The 27824-nt window shown below is 29.0% G+C and overlaps 1 protein-coding gene across 1 annotated transcript in view; it reads right to left on the bottom strand.

The window, feature by feature from the left end:
* LOC141325780 (inositol polyphosphate-5-phosphatase A-like) overlaps positions 1-27526 on the bottom strand; it is a 49027-nt gene extending 21501 nt beyond the window's left edge. Inside the window, exons 1-4 of the mRNA XM_073834514.1 lie at positions 27473-27526; positions 27274-27369; positions 24793-24867; positions 8157-8230 (exon numbers count right to left, since the gene is read on the bottom strand). Coding sequence (XP_073690615.1) covers positions 8157-8230; positions 24793-24867; positions 27274-27369; positions 27473-27526 — 299 coding nt within the window. The remainder of the gene's footprint in view (positions 1-8156; positions 8231-24792; positions 24868-27273; positions 27370-27472) is intronic.
* Positions 27527-27824: the final 298 nt, after the last annotated feature.

Genomic DNA, 27824 nt, shown 5'->3' with positions numbered 1-27824 from the left:
TGAGATGTAAAGTTGGAATTGTGAGATAAAAAGTTGGAATTGTGAGATGTAAAGTTGGAATTGCGGGTAATAAAGTCGGAATTGCCAGATATAAAGTCAGAATCTCGAGATATTAATTCGGAATTGCAAGATAAAGTCGGAATTGTGAGATAAAGTCAGACCTGAGAGATAAAGTTGGAATTGCAAGATAAAAAGTTGGAATTGCGAGATATAAAGTCAGAATTGTGAGTTATAAAGTCGGAAACTCGAAATTGCGAGATATAAACTTGGAAGTGGGAGACCAATAAAATAAAAAAACCTTACCATTAAATTATTTCAGCTAGTTTTTCATGATTTTTTCAGTCATGAATATCAAAATGACCTGATAATTCCAATATTTAATGTGTAAATGCCATTTCAGACTCACTAGGGCTAATTTAAAATGCTATACAAAAATTACAATTTACATTTTAAAAAACAAAACCAAAATTTGTTGAGTCAACTTAAAATAATTTGTTACCCTGCTACCTTAAAAATTTAAGTTCATTCAACTCAAATAAGTTTAGTCAACTTGACAACTTAGATATTAGAACTGACTTAACAAAACAAAATAGTTTTTTAACTTAAAAGTTACCCAGCTGCCTTAAAATTTTAAGTTGAATCAACTCAAATATCTAAATTGTTACTTAGTAAAACTTAACATTTCAAGTTGACTAAAGTTTTTTGAGTTGACTGAACTTAAAATTTTAAGGAATCAGGGAACAAATTATTTTAAGTTAAGAACAACAATATCTGGAGTAGATAAGAATTTTTTTAAAGATATGCATTGCATTGGGATTCAAATGTCATGTACCATTTAGAAAAGGTTTAAAAAGATGTAAAATTTATTATACAATTTTTTATATAGTAATATTTTCTGGATGCACTGGCATTTGAATGGCATGTAACAATATTTAGGATAGATTTAATTATTATTATTACATTTTTTAAAGACATTTCTGAATGCATTAGCATATAAATGCCATGTAACAATATCTGGAATAGATTTAAATGTTATAATAATTTTTTAAAAGATATTTCTGGATGCACTGGCATTTCATTGTCAGGTCAAATATTTCAACTAAATTTATTGTTAATATAAACAGCTTTTTTATATATTATAAAGATGTCTGACCTAATACAGCAGCTATTTTGTGTATTTTTTAATTAAATCGTTCCAAAAGAGGCCAAAGCAGAAAAATCAGAGACACAAACAATAATTAAATAGAAAATATTAGCACTGGTGTCCAATCCAATTAGCGGACCGGAACTAACCGCAGTATAATAATGTCATCTCACATGCGGGAAATTAATGGAAATGAGCTGTTTGCACTAAAAAAAAATTAAATGAAACACTGAAGCATGCCTAGTTTAATCTGAATGGAGTAAACAACACTAATAAAAGCATTAGAAAGCATCACGGCAAAACAAAACTATGATTTTTCAAAAGTTTAGCATCCGTGTGTCTGGGTTGATGTGTTACTCTACTCTCTTCATTTACAGCAAAGCGCTGAGTGCAATCGTCACAGAGCCGCTGTGTTGAAGAGATGTGGGCTAAAGCGCTCGCGGGTCTCAACATCGTCACCAAACGGTGAAGAATAACTGCACATCACCTCCGACCCTTCACACGCTCACCTCACGACCCGCGAGCAAAGCCTGCAGAGCCGTCTAGACTCCACAAAGCTCACAAGACATACTTCAACTCGCTCACAGCCATCGCTCTGCTCCGCTAACCCGGTTAGCGAAATAAATCGCATTGTCTTCCCGCAGTCTCTCGCCGTCCTGGGAATTCCCAGCGGCCGACCAGCTCCTCAATTTCTGCATTGATTTTACACAGAAAGTCCTACAATAAAATCATAGAGCAGTGGAGCTAATGCACTGCCGTTCAATCAATCACTGCAGATCAGCGGATGGAAACATCTCTATCTGAACACCACAAACAACAACAGACCAGAGGAACGCAAACATGAACAGTGATGTTCTCACTCTACCTTCAGCTTCTTCGCTAAATCTGAAGATGAATATAATAATGAACATTAATAAGTTCTGAGAGCGTTTGTGTGCACATTTAAGATAAAAATAATTTAATTTAGAATTTTTAATTTCAAACAATAATTTCAATATTAATATTAATTTATAAAATAAAAAAAGTTTATAATTTTATTTAATAATAATTTTTCTAATTTTAATTATTTATAATAATTTATCATTTTAATTCATTTAATTTTTTAAATAGTTTGTAATACTAATAATAGTAATAGAATTGTAAAAGAAGTATTTCTTAATTATTTATAATTATAAAGTTGATAAATATATTAATTGAAGAATAATTTTACAACTGAACTTAACACTTTTATTCATCAAGGGTGCATTCAGTTAATTAAAAGTGACAGTAAAGACTTTCATGATGTTACAAAAGATTTATATTTTAAAACTTTCTATTTATCTGTGAATTCTGAAAAATTAAAGAATCACAGTTTCCACAAAATATTGGGAAGTGTTTTCAACATTGATAATAATCAAAAATGTTTGTTGAGCAGCAAATCAGCATCATGTGGATCATCTGAAAACTGCAGTAATAATGCTGAAAATACAGGTTTGATCACAGGAATAAATTACATTTTAATAGATGTTCACATAAAAAACAGCTGTTTTAAACTCTAATAATATTTTAAAATTTTACTGTATTTTTGATCAGATAAATGCAGCCTTGGTTAGTCTTACCAACCCCAAACAAAAAACTATGGTTTTTTTGAGCCATTCATAAATTACTGGATAGAATTTATTAGATTTTTTTTCTACATCATTTTTTTTCTATACAATTTTTTATTAGATTATCAAGGTGTGAATAATATAATATATTAAGCTATTTCCATTTTTAAATGTTTCTAGATACATTGGCATTTTAAAGTTAGGCAAATATATTTGAAATAGATTACATTTTTTTATATAAAAATGACTGTTTTTAGATATAGATATTTCTGGATGCATTTGAATTTAAATGTCAGGTAGCAATATTTAAAACATTTAAATTTTAATATACATATATATTTTTCACTTAATAATGATTTTCGAGACAAAACAGCAGCAATTTTGTGTATTTTTGCTGTAATTCCAAAAAAGGCCATATTTATATATATATATATATATATATATATATATATATATATATATATATATGAAGAGTTTATTTGCAAAAACAGATAAATCATGTTTTTTATAGTTGTTTTTATTGTGTTATTTTTATCTAATAAAAATAACCCAACTGTAGTTTGATTGTTATTAACTGGAATGCACAATGAAAAAACACAATTTTTGAAAATGGTTAAAAACTGAGTTATCCTTTTTTTGCAAAATGAATATATGCATATATCTTTATTTATACAGCTATAAATAATGCACAAATCTGTACACAAATATTATATTCCAGATTCATAAACGTATCATTATATATTTTTTGGTAAGTCTTAATATTCAAATGTTTTCTGTTCTCATGTCAGATATGTATGCATGCATGTACAAAGAGCACCTTAAAAAAAACACAACAAATTCCTTGAATGTTAGGTAAAAAAATATTTAAAATAGATTTAAAAAATTTTTATTATTAGTTTTTTTGTTTTTTAAAGATTTGGCAAAACATGATTTTCCATCCTAGCTTTACAATCTCCTGCCATGCATGTGACTGCAGTAGTCCTGGGCTTCACTAGTACACGTCTAGATCAGTACAGGACTAGTGTTTGTTAGTGATGTTGATGATTTGCGTGTGTTTTAGTCGTCGTCGGCGCGGCTCCAGCTCCAGCGTTGGCGGGATCTGCTCAAATTCCACACGTCTCTGTGTGAGCGCCGGACGTGTGAAGGGTCGCGCTCAAACACACCGACCCGCCGGCCCTTCATGTGCGTTTACAACACTCACAAACACACCAAACATCAGCGAGCGGAGGATAAAACACGTGTTGTCCCGCTCAGACGTGATACATGAGTCTGCGCTCACACAAACACAGCCAGTGTTCACCAAAATCACACAAACCAACAACATTCTGAACTTAAACAGTGATGCTTAATTAATGCTATTATTTATTATTATTATTCAACCAGCGATTTTTTTTTTTTTTACCAGAAATGACACAGGCTTCTCCCGATGTACAAAAGGCATCATTGTGGAAAAAAATATTTCTCAGCTTTTATTTACATTTGAACAAAAAGTGGCATGTCCAAAATTATTCATACCTTTTGCAAATTGTCAGTCTATGGGAAAATCCAAATTTCTATACCATACCAAATAGTCCAAATGTCTGTGTCATTTCTGGTGAAAAAAAAAACTTGCTGGTTTAATAAAAGTAAGTTTTAGTCAGAATTTGCCAGGGGTATGAATAATTTCGGGCTTGACCGTATTTATATATATATGAAAATTCAGCTGTGCATCATAGAAATAAATTACATTGTAACAGATATTCACACAGAAAATAGCTGTTTTAAACTGTAATAATATTTCACAATTTTTACTGTATTTTTGATCAAATAAATGCAGCCTTGGCGAGTCTTATAAGCCCCAAACATTTATTTTTATGATTATAATTTTCATAAATTACTGGATAGAATTTATTAGATATTTTTCAAACATATATGTTGGAATTATTGCAAAAATAGACAATATAGCTGCTGTTTTGTCTCTAAAATCATTATAAAATGAAAAATATATATGTATATTACAATTTAAATGTTTTCAAATATTGTTACCTGACATTTACATTCCAATGCATCCAGAAATATCTTTTTTATATAAAAATTTTAATACATTTTTTTAAAATATATTTCTAAATATATTTTCCTGACTTTAAAATGCCAATGCATCCAGAAATATGTCAAATGGAAATATCTTAATATATATTATATTATTCGCAGCTGAATAATATATTAAGATTTTCCATTTTTAAATATTTCTATATGCATTGGCATTTTAAAGTCAGGAAAATATATTTAGAAATATATTTTAAAATACATATAAACCAAAAAATAATTTTCATATAAAAAGGGCAGTTTTTAAATATTTCTGGATGCTTTGGAATTTAAATATCAGGTAACAATATTTAGAAGACATTTAAATCTTAACATACATATATATTTTTTATTTTATAACAATTTTAGACACAAAACAGCAGCTATTTTGTCTATTTTCGCTCCAGTTCCAAAAGACGCCAAACAGATATATATGTATAACTAAAACTTTTGGGATCAGTAAGACTTGTACTGTCTCTTCTGCTCATCAAGACTGCATCTATTTGTTCAAAAATACAGAAAAACAGTAATATTGCAAAAATGTTCAAATATAAATTAATTCATTTATTCCTGTGATGCAAAGTTGAATTTTCATCAGCTGTAACTCAATTGTCTTAATAATAAGATTATTATTATTATTATTATTATTATTATTATAGTAATATTTCATTAATTTCAAACCTGAACCCATCTGTGTGGTCTGTTCTGTCTCAGATTGAGTAGTTCAGTTCTGCTATTTGGTCCGAAACGCTCCTAATCTGTGGTGTTAAAGAGTGTAATCAGATCAGAATCAGCGGCGTTCTCTGTGAGCGTTTGATCCTGCAGAAGCGCATCGAGTCCCACTGCTGTGATCCTCCAGAGAGCGTCTGACCCTTCTCTCCTGCCTTAATATGCTAAAGCCATAGTGGATGATCGTCAAACAGATGAATTTACAATTAGCCCTTTCAGACGCCGGCGGGACCCAGACACTTATGTTAAACACACGTGAGCTAATGATGCTCGACCTTCGGCGTCAGCCGAGACTCAATCACGGCAGATAATGAAACGCCGGAATCAAACAATAATTACTTGATAAACTGTGTTCATTTACATGGCTTCACATGAGGGACGGGTGGATTTATGGAGGAAACGGGCGTCTCAGGAAGTCCTAATGAGCGTGTAAAAGTTGATCGGGAGCCGTTCTAGCACTCAGCGAATGAACAGAGATTGAGACGGACTGGACGTACACACGCTCTCAGAAACGCCTCTCCAGTCATCAAAAACTGCAGCGATTGTTCTTTGTCATTCAGAAACACCCATCGCCATCTGTGCACCGAGTTCACGCTTCATCCTCACATTAGATGATCTCTTATTGTGCTCAAATCAATGCATGTGTGTTTATGAGCATGCATAGCTTTATTAAACATTATCGTGGTGCATTTATATCTATGCATTTGGTAGATGCTTTTGTCCAAAGTGAGTTGCATTGTATTCAAGAATCGAACCTGTGACAATAAATGCAGCACAATTAATTTTTACTGAAACATTTAATGTTTCAGTAAATTTCAGTTTATTTAATAACCAATCGATCAATCAATCAAATAATAATCAGTAATTAAATAAAAAAATACACACATACACTGCCGCTCAAAAGACTGGGATCAGTACTTTTTAATGCTTTTTAAAGGACTTTTCTGTTTATCAAGGCTGCATTTATTTGATTAAAAATACAGAAAAAAACAGTAATATTGTGAAATGTTAATGCAATTTTAAAAAGTGGTTTTCTATTTTAATATACTTTCAAATATAATTTATTTCTATGATTCAAAGCTGAATTTTCAGCATCATTACTGCAGTATTCAGTGTCACATTATTATCAGTGTTGGAAACAGTTGCTGCTTCATTTTTCTTTTGTAACCTGTGATACTTTTTTCAGGATTCTTTAATCAATAAAATGTTAAAAAGAACAGCATTTATTTAAAATAGAATACTTTTATTCAGTATTAAATTAATAAAAAGTGATAGTAAATATTTATATTGTTAGAAAAGATTTATATTTTAATAAATGCTGTTCTTTTTAACTTTTTAGTCATCAAAGAATGCTGAAAAAAGTATCACAGGTTTCCAAAAAAATATTAAGCAGCACAACTGTTTCCAACATTAATAATAAATCAGTATATTAGAATGATTTCTGAAGGATCATGTGACACTGAAGACTGCAGTAATGATGCTGAAAATTCAGCTTTGCATCACAGGAATAAATTATATTTTAAAATACATTCACATAGAAAACAGTTATTTAAATTGAAATAATTTTTCACAATATTACATTTTTTTCTGTATTTTTGATCAAATAAATGCAGCCTTGATGAGCTTAAGAAACGTCTTTAAAAACTATTAAAAATCTTACTGATCCCAAACTTTTAAGTGGCAGTGTATATAATAATAATAAAGTAATTTATAATTATTATTAAATAAATCATAGATAATAACAGTTTTATTTTTATTTTTAAAACATGATAAAAAATGCCTTTATAAATGTTCTCAATAATAAATATTAGTGTACACATCATAAATTACTGTATAAATTTGATCAACTTTATAAATTATTATGATTAACTTTATCAATTAAATAATACATTTATATCATTTTTTAAACTATTTTAGATTTATTATCATATTTTATTTATTTTATTAGTAGTAGTAGTAAATATAATTATATTATTACTATTATTATAAACTTTAAACACTGAAAATATTTATAAATTAAATTAATTAAAATGATAAATTACAACAAATAAATAAAACTATTAGTATTATTTTTAAATATTTTTATAAAATTCATACATATATTTATCTATTTTATAAATCAATATTATCATTATTGTTTGAAATTTTCATGACTATTATTATAAACGAATTAAAATAATAAACAATCATTATAGATATCATAATAATCATTAAAAAATGCATTAATGTTCTACATCATAAATTACTGTATAAATTAATCAAAATTAACTTTATAAATTATTATTATTAACTTTATAAATTGAATAATATATTTATAAAATGAATACATAAAGTAGTTTTATATATTTTATATTTATTATAACATATTATATTTTTAATATAATGTTAATATTATTAGTAGTAGTAAAAATATTTATATCATTATTATTACTATACTTATTACTATATATATATATATATATATATATATATATATTCTTATAACTATGCTTTATATTTAACTCATTGTGCAATTCAGTTCATATGGCTCAACTTATTGAAAAAACGAATTCCAAGTTTGATCTAAAAACGTAACAGTCGGGTCAGTGTCTCATTTCAACTTTTTGTGTATTGTGTATGGCAGTTGTTCGTACCTCGGAGGAAACGAGATGTCCAGCTCATGGAGACGTTCCTTAAACACAGACAGCTCTTTGTCAAACTCTAAAAGCTGGAGACAAACACAAAAACAGAGAGAGAGTCAATGCATGTACAACACAAAAACCATCAGCTCATTAACATAACCCCACCCACATTTACATATTAAAACAGTATCCAGTATGAACCACACACACATAATCACTCACAGAGAGATCAGCCAATCACAACACAGCTCATTAGCATACAGGAATATTAAATGAAGCCAGAAAGGATCAGCATCTGATCTGATGTGAAGCTGAAGCAGATCAAGCTGTTGGTGTTTGTGTGTGTGTTTGTCACACACGTGTGTGAGTTTGGGTGCCGTGTGGCGTGTGTGTTCATCAATCATTTCCCAGCTGTCCTCTCCGTCTGAGACTCTGAGACTCCAAAGTCATTAATCAAACGCTGCAGAATAATTAGCCTGTGTGTGTACACATTAATTATGAGAAGATAATCAACAGGTGTACATGACACCTTCATCACTGCGTGTGTGTGTGTGTGTGTGTGTGTGTGTGTGTGTGTGTGTGTGTGTGTGTGACGGACAGCTACCAGCACTGACTAATTAATAATCACACATAAACACAGATACAAACACTCAGAGTTTATTAGTGCTCCATTAATGTGTTTAAATTAATTAGGACTTGCATTGAGTGTGTGTCGTGTATCAAACAACATCCAGAAAAGAGTTTAATGTGATAAAACCTCCTCAAACTGATTTATAAATACAGTCATAAGAGCCGTATTAACTCTTATCAACGTTTATTTAGGCTCCTATGATTAGAACAAAGTGGAAAATGTGGACAGAATCACGGGATCCAGTCATAAAAACAGAATTTTCAATCATTTTAATTATTTATTAATTTCTCATATCATATACAAATAGAAATGTAAAGGCAGCAACCTGTCAAAATAAAGGTTTGGTTAAACTTGACAGAAATATTACTTAATGTAATGATAGTGCTACTACTAATAATAAAAATAATATTTATAAAACAATATTTACCAGAAATTATTTACAAGAAAACTGTAAATACATAAGATTTATTTCCGAAAAAAAAAAAAAAAAAAAAAAAAATCTAATTAATCTTTATAAATTAATTAGACATGTTTCTGATTATTACAATTTAGTGAAACTATTAAAATGGAATGCAGAAAATTTATAGAATTTGATCAAAATAAAACAGAATTTTAGAAAAATAATAAAACATATTTCACAAGGGCCTTAAAATGTAATTTTTGTTGAACTTTTAAGAAATTGCTGTTAAATCATGTTAAATTAATTAGATGAGCTTTTTGGTTGATATTCTTTAACGTAACCATTAAAATAGAGTCTAAAAAAATATTATTAAAACAATATTTACCAGAAATATTATTTACAAGAATTTATTTACAAGACACAAGACAGTAGAATAAAACAAAAGACCGAAAAAGACTGAAGAATAAAAAAGACAAAAAAAAAATCTTTATAAAATCGAATTAATCTTTATAAATTAATTAAACATGTTTTTGATTATTATAATTTAGTGAAACTATTAAAATGGAATGCAGAAAATTAACAGAATTTGATTAAAATAAAACTGAATTTGAGAAAAATAATGAAACATATTTTATAGGGCCTTAAAATGTAATTTTTGTTAAACTTTTAAGAAATTGCTGTTAATTTGAGTATGTTTCATGATTTCAATTAATTAGACAAGCTTTTTGGTTGATATTCTTTAATGTAACCATTAAAATAGAGTCTAGAAAAATATTATTAAAACAATATTTACCAGAAATATTATTTACCAGAATTTATTTACAAGACACAAGACAACATTTCCAAAAAATTAAATAAATATTATTTTTATAAAATCAAACTATCTTTATAAAATTATTAGACATGTTTTTGATTATTACAATTTAGTAAAACTATTAAAATGGAATGCAGAAAATTAACAGAATTTGATTAAAATAAAAGTGAATTTGAGAAAAATAACAAAACATATTTTATAGGGCCTTAAAATGTATTTTTTGTTAAACTTTTAAGAAATTGCTGTTAATTCGTGTTTTTTTCATGATTTTAATTAATTAGACAAGATTTTTGGTTGATATTCTTTAATGTAACCATTAAAATAGAGTCTAGAAAAATATTATTAAAACAATATTTACCAGAAATATTATTTACTAGAATTTATTTACAAGACAGAAGACAATATTTCCAAAAAATTAAATATTTTTTTTTAATAAAATCGAATTAATCTTTATAAAATTATTAGACATGCTTTTGATTATTACAATTTAGTCAAATATTAAAATGCAGAAAATTTATAGAATTGATCAAAATAAAACTGAATTTGAGAAACGTATTTCATAGGGCCTTAAATTGTCATTTTCGTTAAACTTTTAAGAATTTACTGTTAAATCGTGTACGTTTCATGATTTCAATTAATTAGACATGCTTTTTGATTAATATTTTTAATGTAACCATTAAAATAGAGTCTAAAAAAATCCGAAACGTCAAAAATAGAAATTAATTTGGAAAAAAAAACTGAAATTTCATAGGGCACTATTTATTTTATTTGTGCCTTTGTTTTATTGTTATTTGTCCTTTAGTTTGTTACTTGCATCTATGTTCTTATTATTAACAAAATTATTTATTGTTAACTTATTATTTACAAAAGTGATTTTATGTCCATAGAAAGCACATTAAATGTAAGTAAAGTGTCTACTTTTGAGGTTTTAAATAAGTTTTTGAAGAATAAAATGTTACAATTTGATTGAAATAATGTTAGATTGTCATTCAGTGTAACACAATATTTATATACAAATTCAAACATGTTTATTCTGACTTGTACATATTAAAATATATTAAAGAATAAGGGAGCATATTACATTTTATTGTGTTTTAAATGACTAAAACAATTCTTACTGACAAATGGGCAAAACCTAGAATAGTGGACAATTAAAAAATGTAGATTTACAACTAATTAGTATTTGGGGTAAAAGTAATTCATCTTTTAACATGTCATAAATTGATTTTTGTTGTAAATATGCCTGACAAGATTGTTACACTGAATGACATTTTAGTGGTTGTCTTCTGTAAATAAGGGAAAAATGTACGATATTTATTTTTTGCTCAGAAAAACATAAACAAAAATGCATTTAAATTAAAGAGAAAACTTTTTAATATTTTTTGGAAAAACAACAACAATTTAAAGCAGTATTACACTTATTGTTTTTATGCTTAAACCCTTTTTTGTCTTTGACCCACATATTCAAATATATAAAAGAATAAGGCAGCATATTCAATTTGATTGTGTTTTAAATGAGTAAAACAATTCTTACTGACAAATGGGCAAATAGTGGCAAATTTAAAAAATGTAGTATTACAACTAATTAGTATTTTGGGGTGAAAGTAATTCGCCTTTTAATATGCCATAAATTGATTTTTGTTGTAAATATGCCTGACAAGATTGGCTTCTGTAAATCAGGGGAAAAATGTACGATATTTATTTTATGATCAGAAAAACAAATACAATTGAATTAAAGAGAAAATGTTTTAATATTTTTTTGGAAAACAACATCAATTTAGAGCAGTATTACACTGTTTTTATGTGTATTTGTGTGTATATATATATGTGTGTGTGTGTGTGTGTGTGTTTATTTGAGCGGCACTGAGGTGTTCAGCAGCATCTGTGGTTCAGGAGGGCAAATGAACAACATTCATCACTTTACACACACACTTCCAGTCTCACATATAACACACACACACACACACACACACACACACACACACACACACACACACACACACACACACACACACACACACACACACACACACACACACACACACACACACACACACACACACACACACACACACACACACACACACACACACACACACACACACACACACACACACACACACACACACACACAAATATTGCACACATGCATTTACAACAGCTACTGTATGAGGCAGGGGATATTCTGTTTCTTTACAGTTTTTTCTTTGCATTTTAAATCTTTTATGTTTAATGCAAATGCAGTTGATTATGATTAAGGCGAGACACTGCAGGTGAATAGGGTAAAAAATAACTAATAGTTATCTCCTTACTTACCCAGTTGATTGATTACATCGGTAACTGCAAATGTTTTTTGTATTACAGGTTTTCTAAAATGTGGTTCAAATATGCAAATGAGCATTATTTAATGAAATATGCACTAATTTGCACACATATTTAGTACAGAAATCTAAACACTGGATGAAATACGTTTCAAAATTATTGTTTAATTTTTTTTGACATGTTAAAGGTCAAATGTTTTTACAGAGGAGATCTTATTTTGTCACTCCATAATAAAATGTTGTATAAAATCAAGCAAATTATATATGAACAAACCCCTCTGTAAAAACCTTCAGGATATAGACAGGAATACAAATGTAAAGTTTAATGTGTGTAAGTGCTACTGAAGTGGAGATTTATGGCTCAGTGTAGGAGAAAAAACTCATTTTGAGAGAACTGCCTTTAAAATCTGTATTGTAATTGAAATCTATTGACACAAATAGATAAAGTGCTATAAAAGAAAGACTAAACAGTGTCTTTTCTGTGTTTTCTTTCCACTAGTTTGAAAAAACAGCTCAAAATCTCAAACTTGACAGATGCATGAAAAAAAAAAACAGCGTTTTTCCCTGCAGTGTCTCCCTTTGAATGAAAAAATATTGCTAAATAAACAACATTGGTGACCCTGGACTTGTGTTATGACTTATGAGGGTCAATTATTTTAAATTAAGATTTATACATCATCTGAAAGCTGAATAAATAAGCTTTTCATTGATGTAAATAACTTTCACTTCCTCTCCTAATGATTTTTGGCATTAAAGAACAACTTTAAAGGTGAATTTCTCAATATTTAGATAATTTTTTCTCAGATTCCGGATTTTGAAATAGTTGTATCTCAGCCAAATATTGTCGAATTTATTTTGCAACATTTTCAATTTAATCACAATCGACTGCAGTTGCATAAAATATAAAAAGACTTAAAATGTAAAGAAAAAACAGCACACACTCTTAAAAAAAACGAGTGCTTTAAAAGGTTCTTCACAGTGATGCCATAGAAGAACAGTCTCTTTCTTAACTTTTTATAATCTGAAGAACCTTTTCTTTTACCACAAAGAACGTTTTGTGAAACAGAAAGCTTCTTCAGATGTTAAAGGTAAAAAACTGTTCTTCCGTGGAATCATGAAGCACTTTTATTTTAGGAGTGCAGAAAGATATAAAGCCAAAAATCAGAGATATGCACCTTCTTTTTGCTATTCTTCAGATACTTTTTTTTGACATTTGAGCACCGAAATTACAACGAATGAAAAACCCAATTGATTGCATTATTTGGAGGCTGTAATATTTGACTAGCTTTAGTTTTTGAGCATTGCTGATGTGTAAGTCAATCATGTGTTTGAAAGAGGCTCACGTCTGACTCGAAAAATAATGCATTTGTCATAAATAGTGTGAAAATACGGCGGCTGCGATGAAAGCAAAGCGTGTGGTGTAAAACTCAAATTAAAGGACCTCTCAGCCCGGCTCTTATCGATGGCCTTTAATGGCATCAGCTGCTGTCAGAGCTCTTATTTGAGCGTACATAAATCAATGCACAATTACGGCAGGAGACGCCGATCGGCCCAAAACCGGGGCTCCGTGATTTAGGACGGCGTGGGTTTATTGGGCCGAGATGCTGGTTTGGAGGAGTTTGTTTGTTTTATTTATTTTGGTCTCCTTCACAAACACACGCGTTCAAGGTCACCGGCGCTGACGGATCGCGAGCCGGACGAGACGGGTTTTACCGCTGACCCACCAGAGCAGCAAATCACTCGACTTAATTGACCCGCATGAAATGTAGTGTGAAATTTCAGCCCGTGGGTCTCCAGTTCTCCAGCTGCTAAATGAATTACTCAACATTCACACACACAGACAAACATGCATAAACACACACGTGTCAAACTTTCACACAGACTTTCTCTTTTAGAATTCAGGAACACCTTCTAATAGGGCTGCTTGATTACGGCAAAAATCATAATCACGATTATTAGTTATCCCCTTACTTACCCAGTTGATTGATTACATTGATAACGGCAAACAGTTTTCTGAAATGTTAGGTTTAAATATGCAAATGAGCATTATTTAATGAAATATGCACTAATTTGCATACACCTTTTAGTACAAAAAGTCAGTTTCAAAATCCTTGTTGCATTTTTTTGACATGTTAGAGTCAAATGTTTTTACAGAGATCTTATTTTGTCACTCCATAATCCACAAAAACAATATATTTTCATCATTTTTGGGCAATAAACTGTTGTATATAATCAAGCAAATTCTATATGAACAAACCCCTCTGTAAAAACCTTCAGGATATAGACAGGAATACAAATGTAAAGTTTGGTGTGTGTAAGTGCTGCTGAAGTGGAGATTTATGGAAAACTCATTTTGAGAGAATTGCCTTTAAAATCTGTATTGTAATTGAAATCTATTGACACAAATAAATAGAAAGTACTATAAAAGAAACACTTCACGGTGTCTTTTCCATGTTTTCTTTCCACTAGTCTGAAAAAACAGCCCAAAATCTCAAACTTGACAGATGCATGAAAAAAAAACAAAAAAAAAAAACAGCGCTTTTGCCTGCAGTGTCTCCCTTTGAATGAAAAAATATTGCTAAATAAACAACATTTGTGACCTTGGACTTGTGTTATGAGGGTCAATTTTTTTTAAATTAAGATTTATACATCATCTGAAAGCTGAATAAATAAGCTTTTCATTGATGTAAATAACTTTCACTTCCTCTCCTAATGATTTTTGGCATAAAAGAACAACATGGACAACTTTAAAGGTGATTTTCTCAATATTTTGAATTTTTTTTCTCAGATTCCGGATTTTGAAATAGTTGTATCTCAGCCAAATATTGTCAAATTTACATCTGTGTTGTAATTGAAATCTATTGACACAAATAGATAAAGTTCTATAAAAGAAACACTTCTCAGTGTCTTTTTGGTGTTTTCTTTCCACTAGTTTGAAAAAACACTTTATGAAAAAACAAAAGGCCCAAAATCTCCAACTTGACAGGTGCGTGAAAAAAACAGCGTTTTTGCCTGCAGTGTCTCCCTTTGAATGAAAAAATGTTGCTAAATAAACAACATTTGTGACCTTGGACTACAAAACCAGATATGAGGATCAATTTTTTTAAATTAAGATTTAAGATTATGGCACAATTATTTTGGTCACTATTGTAATCACAATTGTGATCCTGGACCACAAAACCAGTCTTAAGTCTCTGGGGTATATTTGTAGCAATAGCCAACAATGCATAGTATGGGTCAAAATTCTAGATTTTTCTTTTATGCCAAAAATCATTAGGAAATTAAGTAAAGATCATGTTCCATGAAGATTTTTTGTAAAATTCCTACTGTAAAGGTATCAAAATGTAATTTTTGATTAGTAATATGTATTGTTAAGAACTTAATTTGGACAACTTTAAAGGTGATTTTCTCAGTATTTTGATTTTTTTGCACCCTCCGATTCCAGATTTTCAAATAGATGTATCTCAGCCAAATATTGTCCTATCCCAACAAACCATACATCAATAGAAAGCTTATTTATTGAGCTTGTATACATCTCAGTTTTGTAAAATTTAACCTTATGACTGGTTTTGTGGTCCAGGGTCACAATTATGAGTGGATCCGGAATTTTACGTGATTGATTAATTTAAAGATAGCAGTACAATAAAAAAAAAAAAAAAGATACAAATGATTTTTTTTAATTGAATGCAAACTAATTCAATGTAAAATAAAACAGAAGTAAGAATTAAACATGCTTTGTTTCTTATAAAAACTCCAAAAGTCCGTCTGTCAAGAGCAGTGAGTGATTTTGTGTTTGTCTTTTGTTGTTTGATGAATATTAAGCACAGAGACGGCAGAAGGAATATTACTTGTGGCCGCTTTAAGAGCTGCACTGATACAATATACTGTTACACACAGATTTTCATTCTCAACTGTTGTTAATTGTAGTGGGTTGTAAAAAACCCAATGGTAAATTACTGTAAGTTTTATATAAATTGTCTTCTGTACATACAGTATAAGAGAGATATTGACAAAATCTCACCTGTAAGTAGGAATATACTACCTTTGGAGCATGAAAAAAACTCTTTGGTAAACTACATTTGTTTTCTAAAAATTACTCGTGCACCGTTCACACAGTAAATGAGCTATTGGCAAAATCTTCTGGCCACTAGGAACATCCTACAACCACTGGAACATGAAAACTGTTTGCTGTTTGTACTTCTTTCTTACAAGCTTTACAGTTTAACAATGTGCTTTTTCAATGTTAAAAGTCATTTTAATTAAAATACTTAGATGTTTTAACCCAGTCGACGGACTTGTCAGACGGTCCCTTACACATCAAGCGCTGCGAAAGCGCGTCAAAGCTGTCTCCGGTTTAAATTTACTACAATACACATGGGCAGTTTTGACATTTTTTTTTCATGTTTATATAAATTGGTTGCATATTATTAAAACTAATCCTGATCACACGCACAATGCACTTATTCGGATGCTACAACCTAAACTTGTAGAACAGAAAATTAAACAGAGACAAATATCTGTTTGTGAGGTATTTGGAAAAAAAAAAAAAAAAAAACGAAAAAATTAAAGTTTGAAGCCAATTTTTATCTGTTTAATTTTGATGCTGCACATTGAACAAAGAACTGCAAACCGTTGCACGCACCACAACGCGCCTCCTGTTTGTTTGCTTTATTTTACAAAAGCACAAATGTTCTGTTTTTACTGTGAGCGAGCAAAAATTAAAAGTAAACAATTTGCGGTTTTGAATTTGTATAACTCTATATAATAGTGGAGTACTTTATGTTTATGAAGTACAAAGCCTAGTCCACATCATAAATAATAGTTTATCATTCACATACATTGCGATTATGGAAACATTTGGATTTGTGGCGAATTACGAAGTACAAAATAGGTCCGAAATAGGTCACCAGGATGGTGGAAAATGTAAGTTTGTTGTCCTAAAAATAAAATACTATCTATATACAAAAGGTTTAAATATGTGAAACATATCTGACTTACATAATTAACAGATTTAAAACAGATGTGAGTTCACGAAAAGGAAACGGAGAACCGAGATGACAGAACACCCATTCTGTTTGTTTGCTTTATTTTACAAAAGCACAGATGTTTTGTTTTTACTGTGAGCGTGCAAAAATAAAAGTAAACACTTTGCGGTTTCGAAATATTTCCAACTTTTATCTGTATTATCAAAAATAGTGGACTATTTTATGTTTCAGCTATTTGATCGTGGCGGCACCACATATGTGACCCTGGACCACAAAACCAGTCTTAAGTCGCTGGGGTATATTTGTAGCAATAGCCAAAAATACATTGTATGAGTCAAAATTATTGATTTTTCTTTTATGCTGAAAATCATTAGGAAATTAAGTAAAGATTTTTTTGTAAAATTCCTACTATAAATATATAAAAATGTAATTTTTGATTAGTAATATGCATTGTTAAGAACATAATTTGGACAACTTTAAAGGTGATTTTCTCAATATTTTGATTTTTTTGCACCCTCAGATTCCAGATTTTCAAATAGATGTATCTCGGACAAATATTGTCCTATCCTAACAAACCATACATCAATAGAAAGCTTATTTATTGAGATTTCATATGTTGTATACATCTCAGTTTTGTAAAATTTAACCTTATGACTGGTTTTGTGGTCCAGGGTCACATATTCTAGCAATTCAAAATTGATCTCAGTCTGTACGTTATCAAAATAAAATACAGTCAACCAAACATTTAAAATGTTACTCTCCTTAAAGTGATTTACAGGGGAATTTAGCTTTTTACCTTTGTAATGGCATTTTTGCCAACTTTATTAAATGTGTGCTATCTTTTATGTCAAATTGTTTTAAAATTATTTTTTTAAATTTCTAACTAAGGGGAGAAACTGCAGGCAAAAATGCTGTTTTTTTCATGCACTTGTCAAGTTTAAGATTTTGGGCACTCTTTTGAGTGTTTTTTCAGAGTAGTGGAAAGAAAACACTTTATCTTTTTATGTCTATAGATTTCAATTCCGTTACGTATTTTATGTTATGGTCAATAATAATTTTATTGTCTTTAAAAAACAAGAAAAACAGCATTAAACACACTGAATCTCTAATCTGATCAATATGACTGACTATTAATGGTCTTTAAGGGCTTAAATTGATATGCAGTAAAATGTTTTGACTTTGCTGTACTTGAAACTACTGAATGAGGTTGTTAAATAATTAAACTTAATAGCACTATATATATACACACACACACACACAAACAAAAGCAAAAACACATTAAATGAAATTTAAATTTTGAAGTAGAAAGTATTTTCTTGTAAAATGTACTCCAACTTCCAAATCTTTGTTTTATTTACAACTTTAAAATTTTTTACAGCCTAGCTCTGCTTTATATTTAGCATTTGTGAGATATTATATATTTTTTATATATTTTTATTTTTTTATTTTACATAAATAAATGGAATTAAAGCTTTAGTATTTTTGTTTTATAATTTTTATAGTTTTTTAATGTTTATGTAGTTTTTATCATTTTAAGAGTAAACTTTATTTTACTCTTTTATATATATATATTTAATTGCTGTTTATTTTCTATTTTCATTTAAATTTTAATTAAGGATTTAGTGATTTTGTTTTGTGTTTTTATAATTTTTATTATCTATTTTTAATGTTTATATAGTTGATAATTTTTTAAAGTGAAAGTCTGTATGTGCAACTTTACCTGCTATATTTTTTATACCTGTTATATTTTTTTGTAATAAAAAGTGGTTTTATTTTAGTATCTGTGAGATATTAGATTTTTTTTGTAATTTCTGTTTTCATTTTTAATGTAATTAAAGCATTAATTTTTTTATGCTTATGTAGTTTTTAAAATGTTTATTTTAATTTGTTTGAATTTAATTTTCATTTAAATGAAGTAATTTTAGTAATTTTGTTGTGTTTTTATCATTTTTATTAGCTATAATTTAATGCTTATATAATTGTAATATTTTAAAATGAAAATGAGATGTTGAAATATATATCTCAAATATATTTTTAATATTTTATTTTGTGAAATAAGCTCACAATCTGACAGTACGAGGGTATTGAAAAAATCCAACGTCTGTCTGTCTTTATTCTTTCTCAAAATTGCCAAGAGAATCATTAACAGGAGCATGAAGGAGCTGAAATCGTTAAGTGTATTGGTGGTGTGTGTGTGTGTGTGTGTGTGTGTGTGTGTGTGTGTGTGTGTGTGTGTGTGTGTGTGTGTGTGTGATGGATGTCCCGCCGGCACATGAGAGATAATCTGATGGTCATGCTCTACTTAAACACAGCGTCTTATGATCCCTGGAAAACAAACTGCCTCTGGAGAAGGACGAATGTCTCGACTCGCGGCATCCTTCATCAACTACTAGAGTTGTACCGGCTTGACAGAAATTTAATTCGAGGCAGCTCTCGAAAATAATTATTGTATTTTGAAAGGAGTAATCATTGGTCAGGACATGATTGAATACGTCCATGCCTATTGACTTTTGCCATGATTAATAGGTTTGTTTAGTCGATATAGCCATCCAAATTGTATAATTAATTATCCGGGCGGCTGTCAGGCGGCGAGGATGGAGCGCTCTGATGAGGATTTGGGAAGATTACATTTTCCGTCGAGGGGCCCGTGTGTGTGTGTGTGTGTGTGTGTGTGTGTGTGTGTGTGTGTGTGTGTGTGTGTGTTTGAGACGCCTCCACCCCACTAACTCTCATTGATTTTGCTTCAGTGTCTCTTTATTGAAACTTTATCAGGTGGATCCGAGCGCAGGGAGAGGGAATCCGGAACGACTGATGAACTTTGCTGGTCATGCGGGCCGCGTACACGCCGCTACATCGCTCAAAGCGCATTTTTTAAGAGTCCGAATAAATAAATAAATAACAGGAGGCTCTCATCCGACGCGCGCCATATTTCAGCTGTCGTTCTCGCCGCTAATCAAAGCAGACTCCAGGAAACGCCGTTCGCATCCCAATCTGCTGCTCTCATCGATCACATCGACCCGCTTTTATCAGGCTGATATCAGATCACCGCTCATTATTGACACTCAAACATGTTTCACAAGTGCATTATTATGGTTTTGAGGTCTGATTTTACTTGTAAAGTCAGTTTTATGTTGCACTTCATGCAGTCCAGATGATTCAGCAGTTTCACAGAAACACACGTTGACATTAGGGATGCACCGAAATGAAAATTCTTGGCTGAAGCTGAAGCCGAACACAATTTTTCACCATTGCATAAATTAAGGCGAGACACTGCAGTTTACTTACTTTTCATTAGCTATTTTTTATGTTTATATAATTTTAATATTTCTAGATGAAAATGAGAAGTTGAAATATATAGCTCAAATATATATTTTATATATTATTTTTTTATTCTGTTTTTTTAAATATTAAAAAAATATATTTATTTATTTTATTTTAAGTTTTGTTTGTCCTTTTAAATGCAATTAAAGCTTTAATATTTTTTTTTGTTTTATCATTTTTATGTACTTTTTTATAAATTTTACTTTTTTATATATTTTTAATTTTACATTTTAATTAAGGTTTTAGTAATTTTGTTGTGTTTTTATCATTTTTATTAGCTATTTTTTAATGTTTATATATTTTAATATTTCTAGATGAAAATGAGAAGTTGAAATATATAGCTCAAATGTATTTCAAATGTGAAATAAGATCATAATCTGACCATATGAGGATAGTGAAATTTGTTTTCCAACGTCTGTCTGTTTATTCTTTCTCAAAATTGCCAAAAGAATCATTAACAGGAGCATGAAAGCCCTCCTAAAGTGCACGTTTGTTTTAATTTTAAATGCAATTAAAGCTTTAGTATTTTTTTGTTTTATAATTTTTTATGTAGTTTTTTTTTTAAATTATTTTACTTTTGTATATATTTTTAATTTATATATTTTTATTCTACATTTTAATTAAGGTTTGTTGTATTTTATCATTTTTATTAGCTATTTTTTAATGTTTATATCATTTTAATATTTCTAAATGAAAATGATAAGATGAAATATATAGCTCAAATATATATTTTTTATATTATTTTTTATATTTTATTCTGTTTTTTTTTATTTAAAAAAATATTTTTTATTTATTTTATTTTATGTTTTGTATGTCATTTTAAATGCAATTAAAGCTTTAGTATTTTTTTGTTTTATAATTTTTTATGTAGTTTTTTTTAAAATTATTTTACTTTTGTATATATTTTTAATTTATATATTTTTATTCTACATTTTAATTAAGGTTTGTTGTGTTTTATCATTTTTATTAGCTATTTTTTAATGTTTATATCATTTTAATATTTCTAAATAAAAATGAGAAGTTGAAATATATAGCTCAAATATATATTTTTAATAATATTTTTATTATATTTTATTCTGTTTTTTTAATTTAAATTTTAATTTATTTATTTTATTTTATGTTTTGTATGTCATTTTAAATGCAATTAAAGCTTTAATATTTTGTTTTATCATTTTTATGTACTTTTTTTATAAATTATTTTACTTTTTTATATATTTTTAATTTTACATTTTAATTAAGGTTTTAGTAATTTTGTTGTGTTTTTATCATTTTTATTAGCTATTTTTTAATGTTTATATAATTTAATATTTTTAATTGAAAATGAGAAGTTGAAATATGTAGCTCAAATATATATTTTAATATTTTATTTTGTATATTTCAAATGTTAAATAAGCTCATAATCTGACAGTATGAGGATAGTGAGGATTTTTTTCCCAACGTGTCTGTTTATTCGGTTTTTAATTATTAAAAAAACTGAAGAAACCTCTCATCGATCACATCGGCCCGTATTAGCGCTTTTATCAGGCTGATATCGGATCACCGCTCATTATTGACACTCAAACATGTTTCACAAGTGCATTATTATGGTTTTGAGGTCTGATTTTACTTGTAAAGTCAGTTTTATGTTGCACTTCATGCAGTCCAGATGATTCAGCAGTTTCACAGAAACACACGTTGACATTAGGGATGCACCGAAATGAAAATTCTTGGCTGAAGCTGAAGCCGAATAAAATTTTTCACCATTGCATAAATTAAGGCGAGACACTGCAGTTTACTTACTTTTCATTAGCTATTTTTTATGTTTATATAATTTTAATATTTCTAGATGAAAATGAGAAGTTGAAATATATAGCTCAAATGTATTTCAAATGTGAAATAAGATCATAATCTGACCATATGAGGATAGTGAAATTTGTTTTCCAACGTCTGTCTGTTTATTCTTTCTCAAAATTGCCAAAAGAATCATTAACAGGAGCATGAAAGCCCTCCTTAAGTGCAAGTTTGTTTTCATTTTAAATGCAATTAAAGCTTTAGTATTTTTTTGTTTTATAATTTTTTATGTAGTTTTTTTTTTTAATTATTTTACTTTTGTATATATTTTTAATTTATATATTTTTATTCTACATTTTAATTAAGGTTTGTTGTGTTTTATCATTTTTATTAGCTATTTTTTAATGTTTATATCATTTTAATATTTCTAAATGAAAATGAGAAGTTGAAATATATAGCTCAAATATATATTTTTTATAATATTTTTATTATATTTTATTCTTTTTTTTAATTTTAATTTTTTTATGTTTTGTATGTCATTTTAAATGCAATTAAAGCTTTAATATTTTGTTTTATCATTTTTATGTACTTTTTTATAAATTATTATACTTTTTTATATATTTTTAATTTTACATTTTAATTAAGGTTTTAGTAATTTTGTGTTTTTATAATTTTTATTAGCTATTTTTTAATGTTTATATAATTTAATATTTTTAATTGAAAATGAGAAGTTGAAATATATAGCTCAAATATATATTTTTAATATTTTATTTTGTATATTTCAAATGTTAAATAAGCTCATAATCTGACAGTATGAGGATAGTGAGGATTTTTTTCCCAACGTGTCTGTTTATTCGGTTTTTAAATATTAAAAAAACTGAAGAAACCTCTCATCGATCACATTGGCCCGTATTAGCGCTTTTATCAGGCTGATATTGGATCACCGCTCATTATTGACACTCAAACATGTTTCACAAGTGCATTATTATGGTTTTGAGGTCTGATTTTACTTGTAAAGGTTTATATTGTGCTTCATGCAGTCCAGATGATTCAGCAGTTTCACAGAAACACGTTTACATTAGGGATGCACCGAAACACTGTTTTCCCCCCATGTATTTTACCAATTTTTTCACCACTGCATAAATGAAATAGCCAAAATGTGCTTTTTACAGTTTTAAAATGAATAAAACATTAAGCAAAATGTAAACAAAAAATATAAAAACTAAAATAAAAAAATACAATTATAAAAATTATAAGTACATTTAAAATATAAAACAGAAACAAGTAGTTTTTAAAAAAATTTTTTTACACTTTTTTAGATCTTTTTAATTTCTGTTTATTTTCTATTTTAATTAAAATGTTAATTAAGATTTTAGTAATTTTGCTGTGTTTTATCATTTTTATTAGCTGTTATTAATGTTTATATAGTTTCATATTTTAAAATGAAAATGAGTATGCATGTGCTATATTTTGATACCTGATGCAGTACATGCAAAGTGGTTTTATTTTAGTATCTGTCAGATATTATTTTTTTCTTCAGTATTTAGAATTTTTTAGTATTTTATGTTTTATTTTTAAATGTAATTAAAGCTTTTTTTTGTTTGACATTTTTTTATTTATTTAACTTTTAATAGATTTTTAATTCCACTAAAACCAGTTCTCGTGTACTGCATCAGGTATGAAAATGTAGCCTTGTGAAGTCTTGAAAAGCATTTTTTAAATGTAACTTATTTTATCTTTAGTGCAACAATAATGCATGAGATGCATGTTTGTGTTACTCAAGCCAAATTTCTGACATTGAAAGTATGAAGGTTGTTGCATTAGAGTATTATTGTTTTAACTTTACAAGAAACTGAGCTGCAGAAAACAGAAAATGGAAAAACAGTGTGAACAACACAAACACACTCCTTATACGAAAACATTTGAAGTAGCTCAAACATGTATATTTAAAAAACATTTTTTTTTTTTTTTTTGGCTAAAGACTTTATAATTAGTGCCAAAATATTATTAAAATTATTAAATTATTTTTTTTATGTATTACTTTTATTATCATGCATTTTTATTTATTTACAAGTTATTGCACTAAATTAAATCCTGCATGAATGGAATGCGATATGAAATGGAATGTACTCTATTTTTCATATTATTTGAATTGAATCACATAGCCGTGCGTCTCTTTATAAGGGTTGATATGAGGACTCGGATCATCCTCTCCATCGTAACCTGTGCTCACATCTGTATCTACAATGACATCCAGTGTGCAGCTAATGTCTTAATCTATGAAGTTCATCACGCTCCGCAGCTGCTCTCCATCAAAGTCTCTCATTCAGGAAGACAGAGGCCAAACATTCACATGGTTCTGAAGCATCACAAATAAAGCCAAATGAGCTCAAACCAGTCTCTTACCAGCCTTCCATTGTTTTCCCGGAAAACGTCCTGGTTAATGTAGGTAAATAACTTCTTTTCCAGCTGTAGGACAACCTGTGACAATAAAAACACACCTTTATTAGCTTCAGTAGACACACACACAGTATAAAGAAGGTGTTTGATATTGGTTCTGGTTCAAAAGAGGAAATCAATATTACTTTAAGAAACTGATGCATTAAACTGATCAAAAATGACAGTGCAAACATTTATGATGTTACAAAGATTTCTATGTCAAATAAATGTTGTATGCAGCAAATCAGAATATTAGAATGATTTCTGAAGAATCATGTGACACTGAAGACTGATGATGCTGAAAATTCAGATTTGATCACAGAAATAAATTATACTTTAACAGATATTCACATAGAAACAGCAGTTTTAGATTTTAATAATATTTTAAGATTTTTTACTGTATTTTTTATTAAATAAATGCAGTCTTGATGAGCAGAAGAGACTTTTTTTAATGGTTTTTAAAGCGTTTCTTATGCTCGTCAAGGCTACATTTATTGAATCAAAAATACAGAAAAAATTGTAATATTGTGAAATATTATTTTGATTTTAAATAACTGTTTTCAATTTTAATCTATTTTAAAATATAATTTATTTCTGTGATACAAAGCTGCACTTTCAGCATCATTACTCGAGTCTTCAGTGTCACACGATCCTTCAGAAATCATTCTAATATACTGATTTATTATCAATGCTTAATATTTTTTTGGAAACCTGTGATACTTTTTTTCAGGATTCTTTAATAAATAAAAGGTTAAAAAGAACAGTATTTATTTAAAACAGAAAGGCTTTCTAACAATATACACTACTGTTCAAAAGTTTGGGGTCAGTACATGTTTATTCTTTCTTTTTTTTGAAAGAAATTAATACTTTTATTCAGCAAGGATGTGTTAATTTATAAAAAGGTGATAGTATAGACTTGAATAAATGCTGTTCTTTTAACTTTTTATTCATCAAAGCATCCTGAAAAAAAGAATCACAGGTTCCAACATTCCAACTGTTCCCAACATTGATGGCTGATGAAAATTCAGCTTTGCATCACAGAAATAAATTATATTTTAACATAGATTCACATAGAAACAGTTGTTTTAGTTTTTAATAATATTTTACGATTTTGTACAGTATTTTTGATCAAATAAATGCAGCCTTGATGAGCAGAAGAGACTTCTTTTTTTCAGCAAGGATGTGTTCAATTAATAAAAGTGCTAGCACAGATTTACACTGTTAGAAAAGGTTTATATTTTACATAAATGCTGTTCTTTTTAACTTATTATTTATCAAAGAATCCTGAAAAAAATATATGAATATATTTGGCGGCACAACTTTGATCATTCTAATAATAAATTAGTATATTAAAATGATTTCTGAAGGATCATGTGACACTTAAGACTGGAGTAAAGCGGATGGAAATTCAACTTTGCATCACAGAAATAAATTATATTTGAACAGATATTCACATGGAAACATTAGTTTTAGATTTTAATAATATTTTACGATTTTTTACAGTATTTTTGATCAAATAAATGCAGCCTTGATGAGCAGAAGAGACTTCTTTTATTCAACAAGGATGTGTTAAATTAATGAAAAGTGATAGCACAGATTTACATTGTTAGAAAAGATTTATATTTTGAATAAATGCTGTTCGTTTTAATTTATTCATCAAAGAATCCTGAAAAAAAAATCACAGGTTCCAAAAATTATTTGAGAATTTTAAAAATAAATCAGTACAGTAGAATGATTTCTGAAGGATCATGTGACACTAAAGACTGGAGTAAAGCTGATGGAAATTCAGCTTTGCATCACAGAAATAAATTTTATTTTAACATTTATTCATATAGAAACAGTTGTTTTAGATTTTAATATATATATATATATATATATATATATATATATATATATATATATATATATATATATTATTTTTTTACTGTATTTTTAATCAAATAAATGCAGCCTTGGTGAGCAGAAGAGACACACTGACACATCGATGGTTTATAAAATGATCAAGATTGTAGGAAAAAGTGTGTATGTTTTTTTAAAGACGTTTCTTCTGCTCATCAAGGCTGCATTTATTTGATAAAAAATACAGAAAAAATTGTAATATTGTGAAATATTATTTAAATTTGAAATACCTGTTTTCTATGTGAATATATTTTAAAATGTAATTTATTTCTGTGATGCAAAGCTGAATTTTCAGCATCATTACTCCAGTCCAAGGATAATTCGAAAATTCAGCTTTGCATCACAGGAATAAATTCTATTTTAAAGTATATTAAAATAAAAGCTATTATTTTATATAGTAATAACATTTTGCAATATTACTGTTTTTTTTCTGTATTTTTAATCAAATAAATGCAGCCTTGATGAGCAGAAGAGACTTCTTTAAAAACATTTCAAGCCTTACTGATCCCAAAATCTTTGATTACTAAATCCAGGAGTGTAATTCTTCACCTTGTGGTCATTGTCTGACTCTCTGAAGATGAGTTTGTCGACTTCATTGGTGTCTGCGGCTCTGACCGTCTGCATGGTGGCGGTGGAGCAAAGACTCTGAGGAGAAACAGAAGAGACGACACGGATTGAATATCGCCATCATAACATCTGCACAAGGAGCATCTCTCTTTATTTCTCCGCATGTATTGAGCTTAAAGACCGTGTGCTCGGTTAAATTCCCCTTTGTCGACTCTTTTAACAATCGGTTAAACATTGGGCCATCTGTGTTTGAGGACAGTTGAATGAGGTAATCCGGTTCCCAGCGCACACAGGCCGGCCCGAGAAGCCATTGAAATTCAAAGCACAGATTAGCTAATCAGGTCAAGCCAATAAAAGCCGGCAGGAAAAACCCTTTGGAGGGAAATGTCAGAAAGCCGGCGCTCGGAGCCCAGGAGCAGCGCGGCGGATCAGAACAAACAGCTTCGGCTTAAGCCGCTCTCTAAAGAGCCAACAAATCGCTCCATCTTTCAGTCATTTGCAGCGGCGGGAGCCACTAATGCGCTTTGCTCTCA

The sequence above is a fragment of the Garra rufa genome, chromosome 2, assembly GCF_049309525.1.
Source record: "Garra rufa chromosome 2, GarRuf1.0, whole genome shotgun sequence".
NCBI lineage: Eukaryota > Metazoa > Chordata > Actinopteri > Cypriniformes > Cyprinidae > Garra > Garra rufa.
The sequence above is the reverse complement of the archived record's forward strand: the minus strand, read 5'-3'. Positions and strand labels throughout refer to the sequence as shown.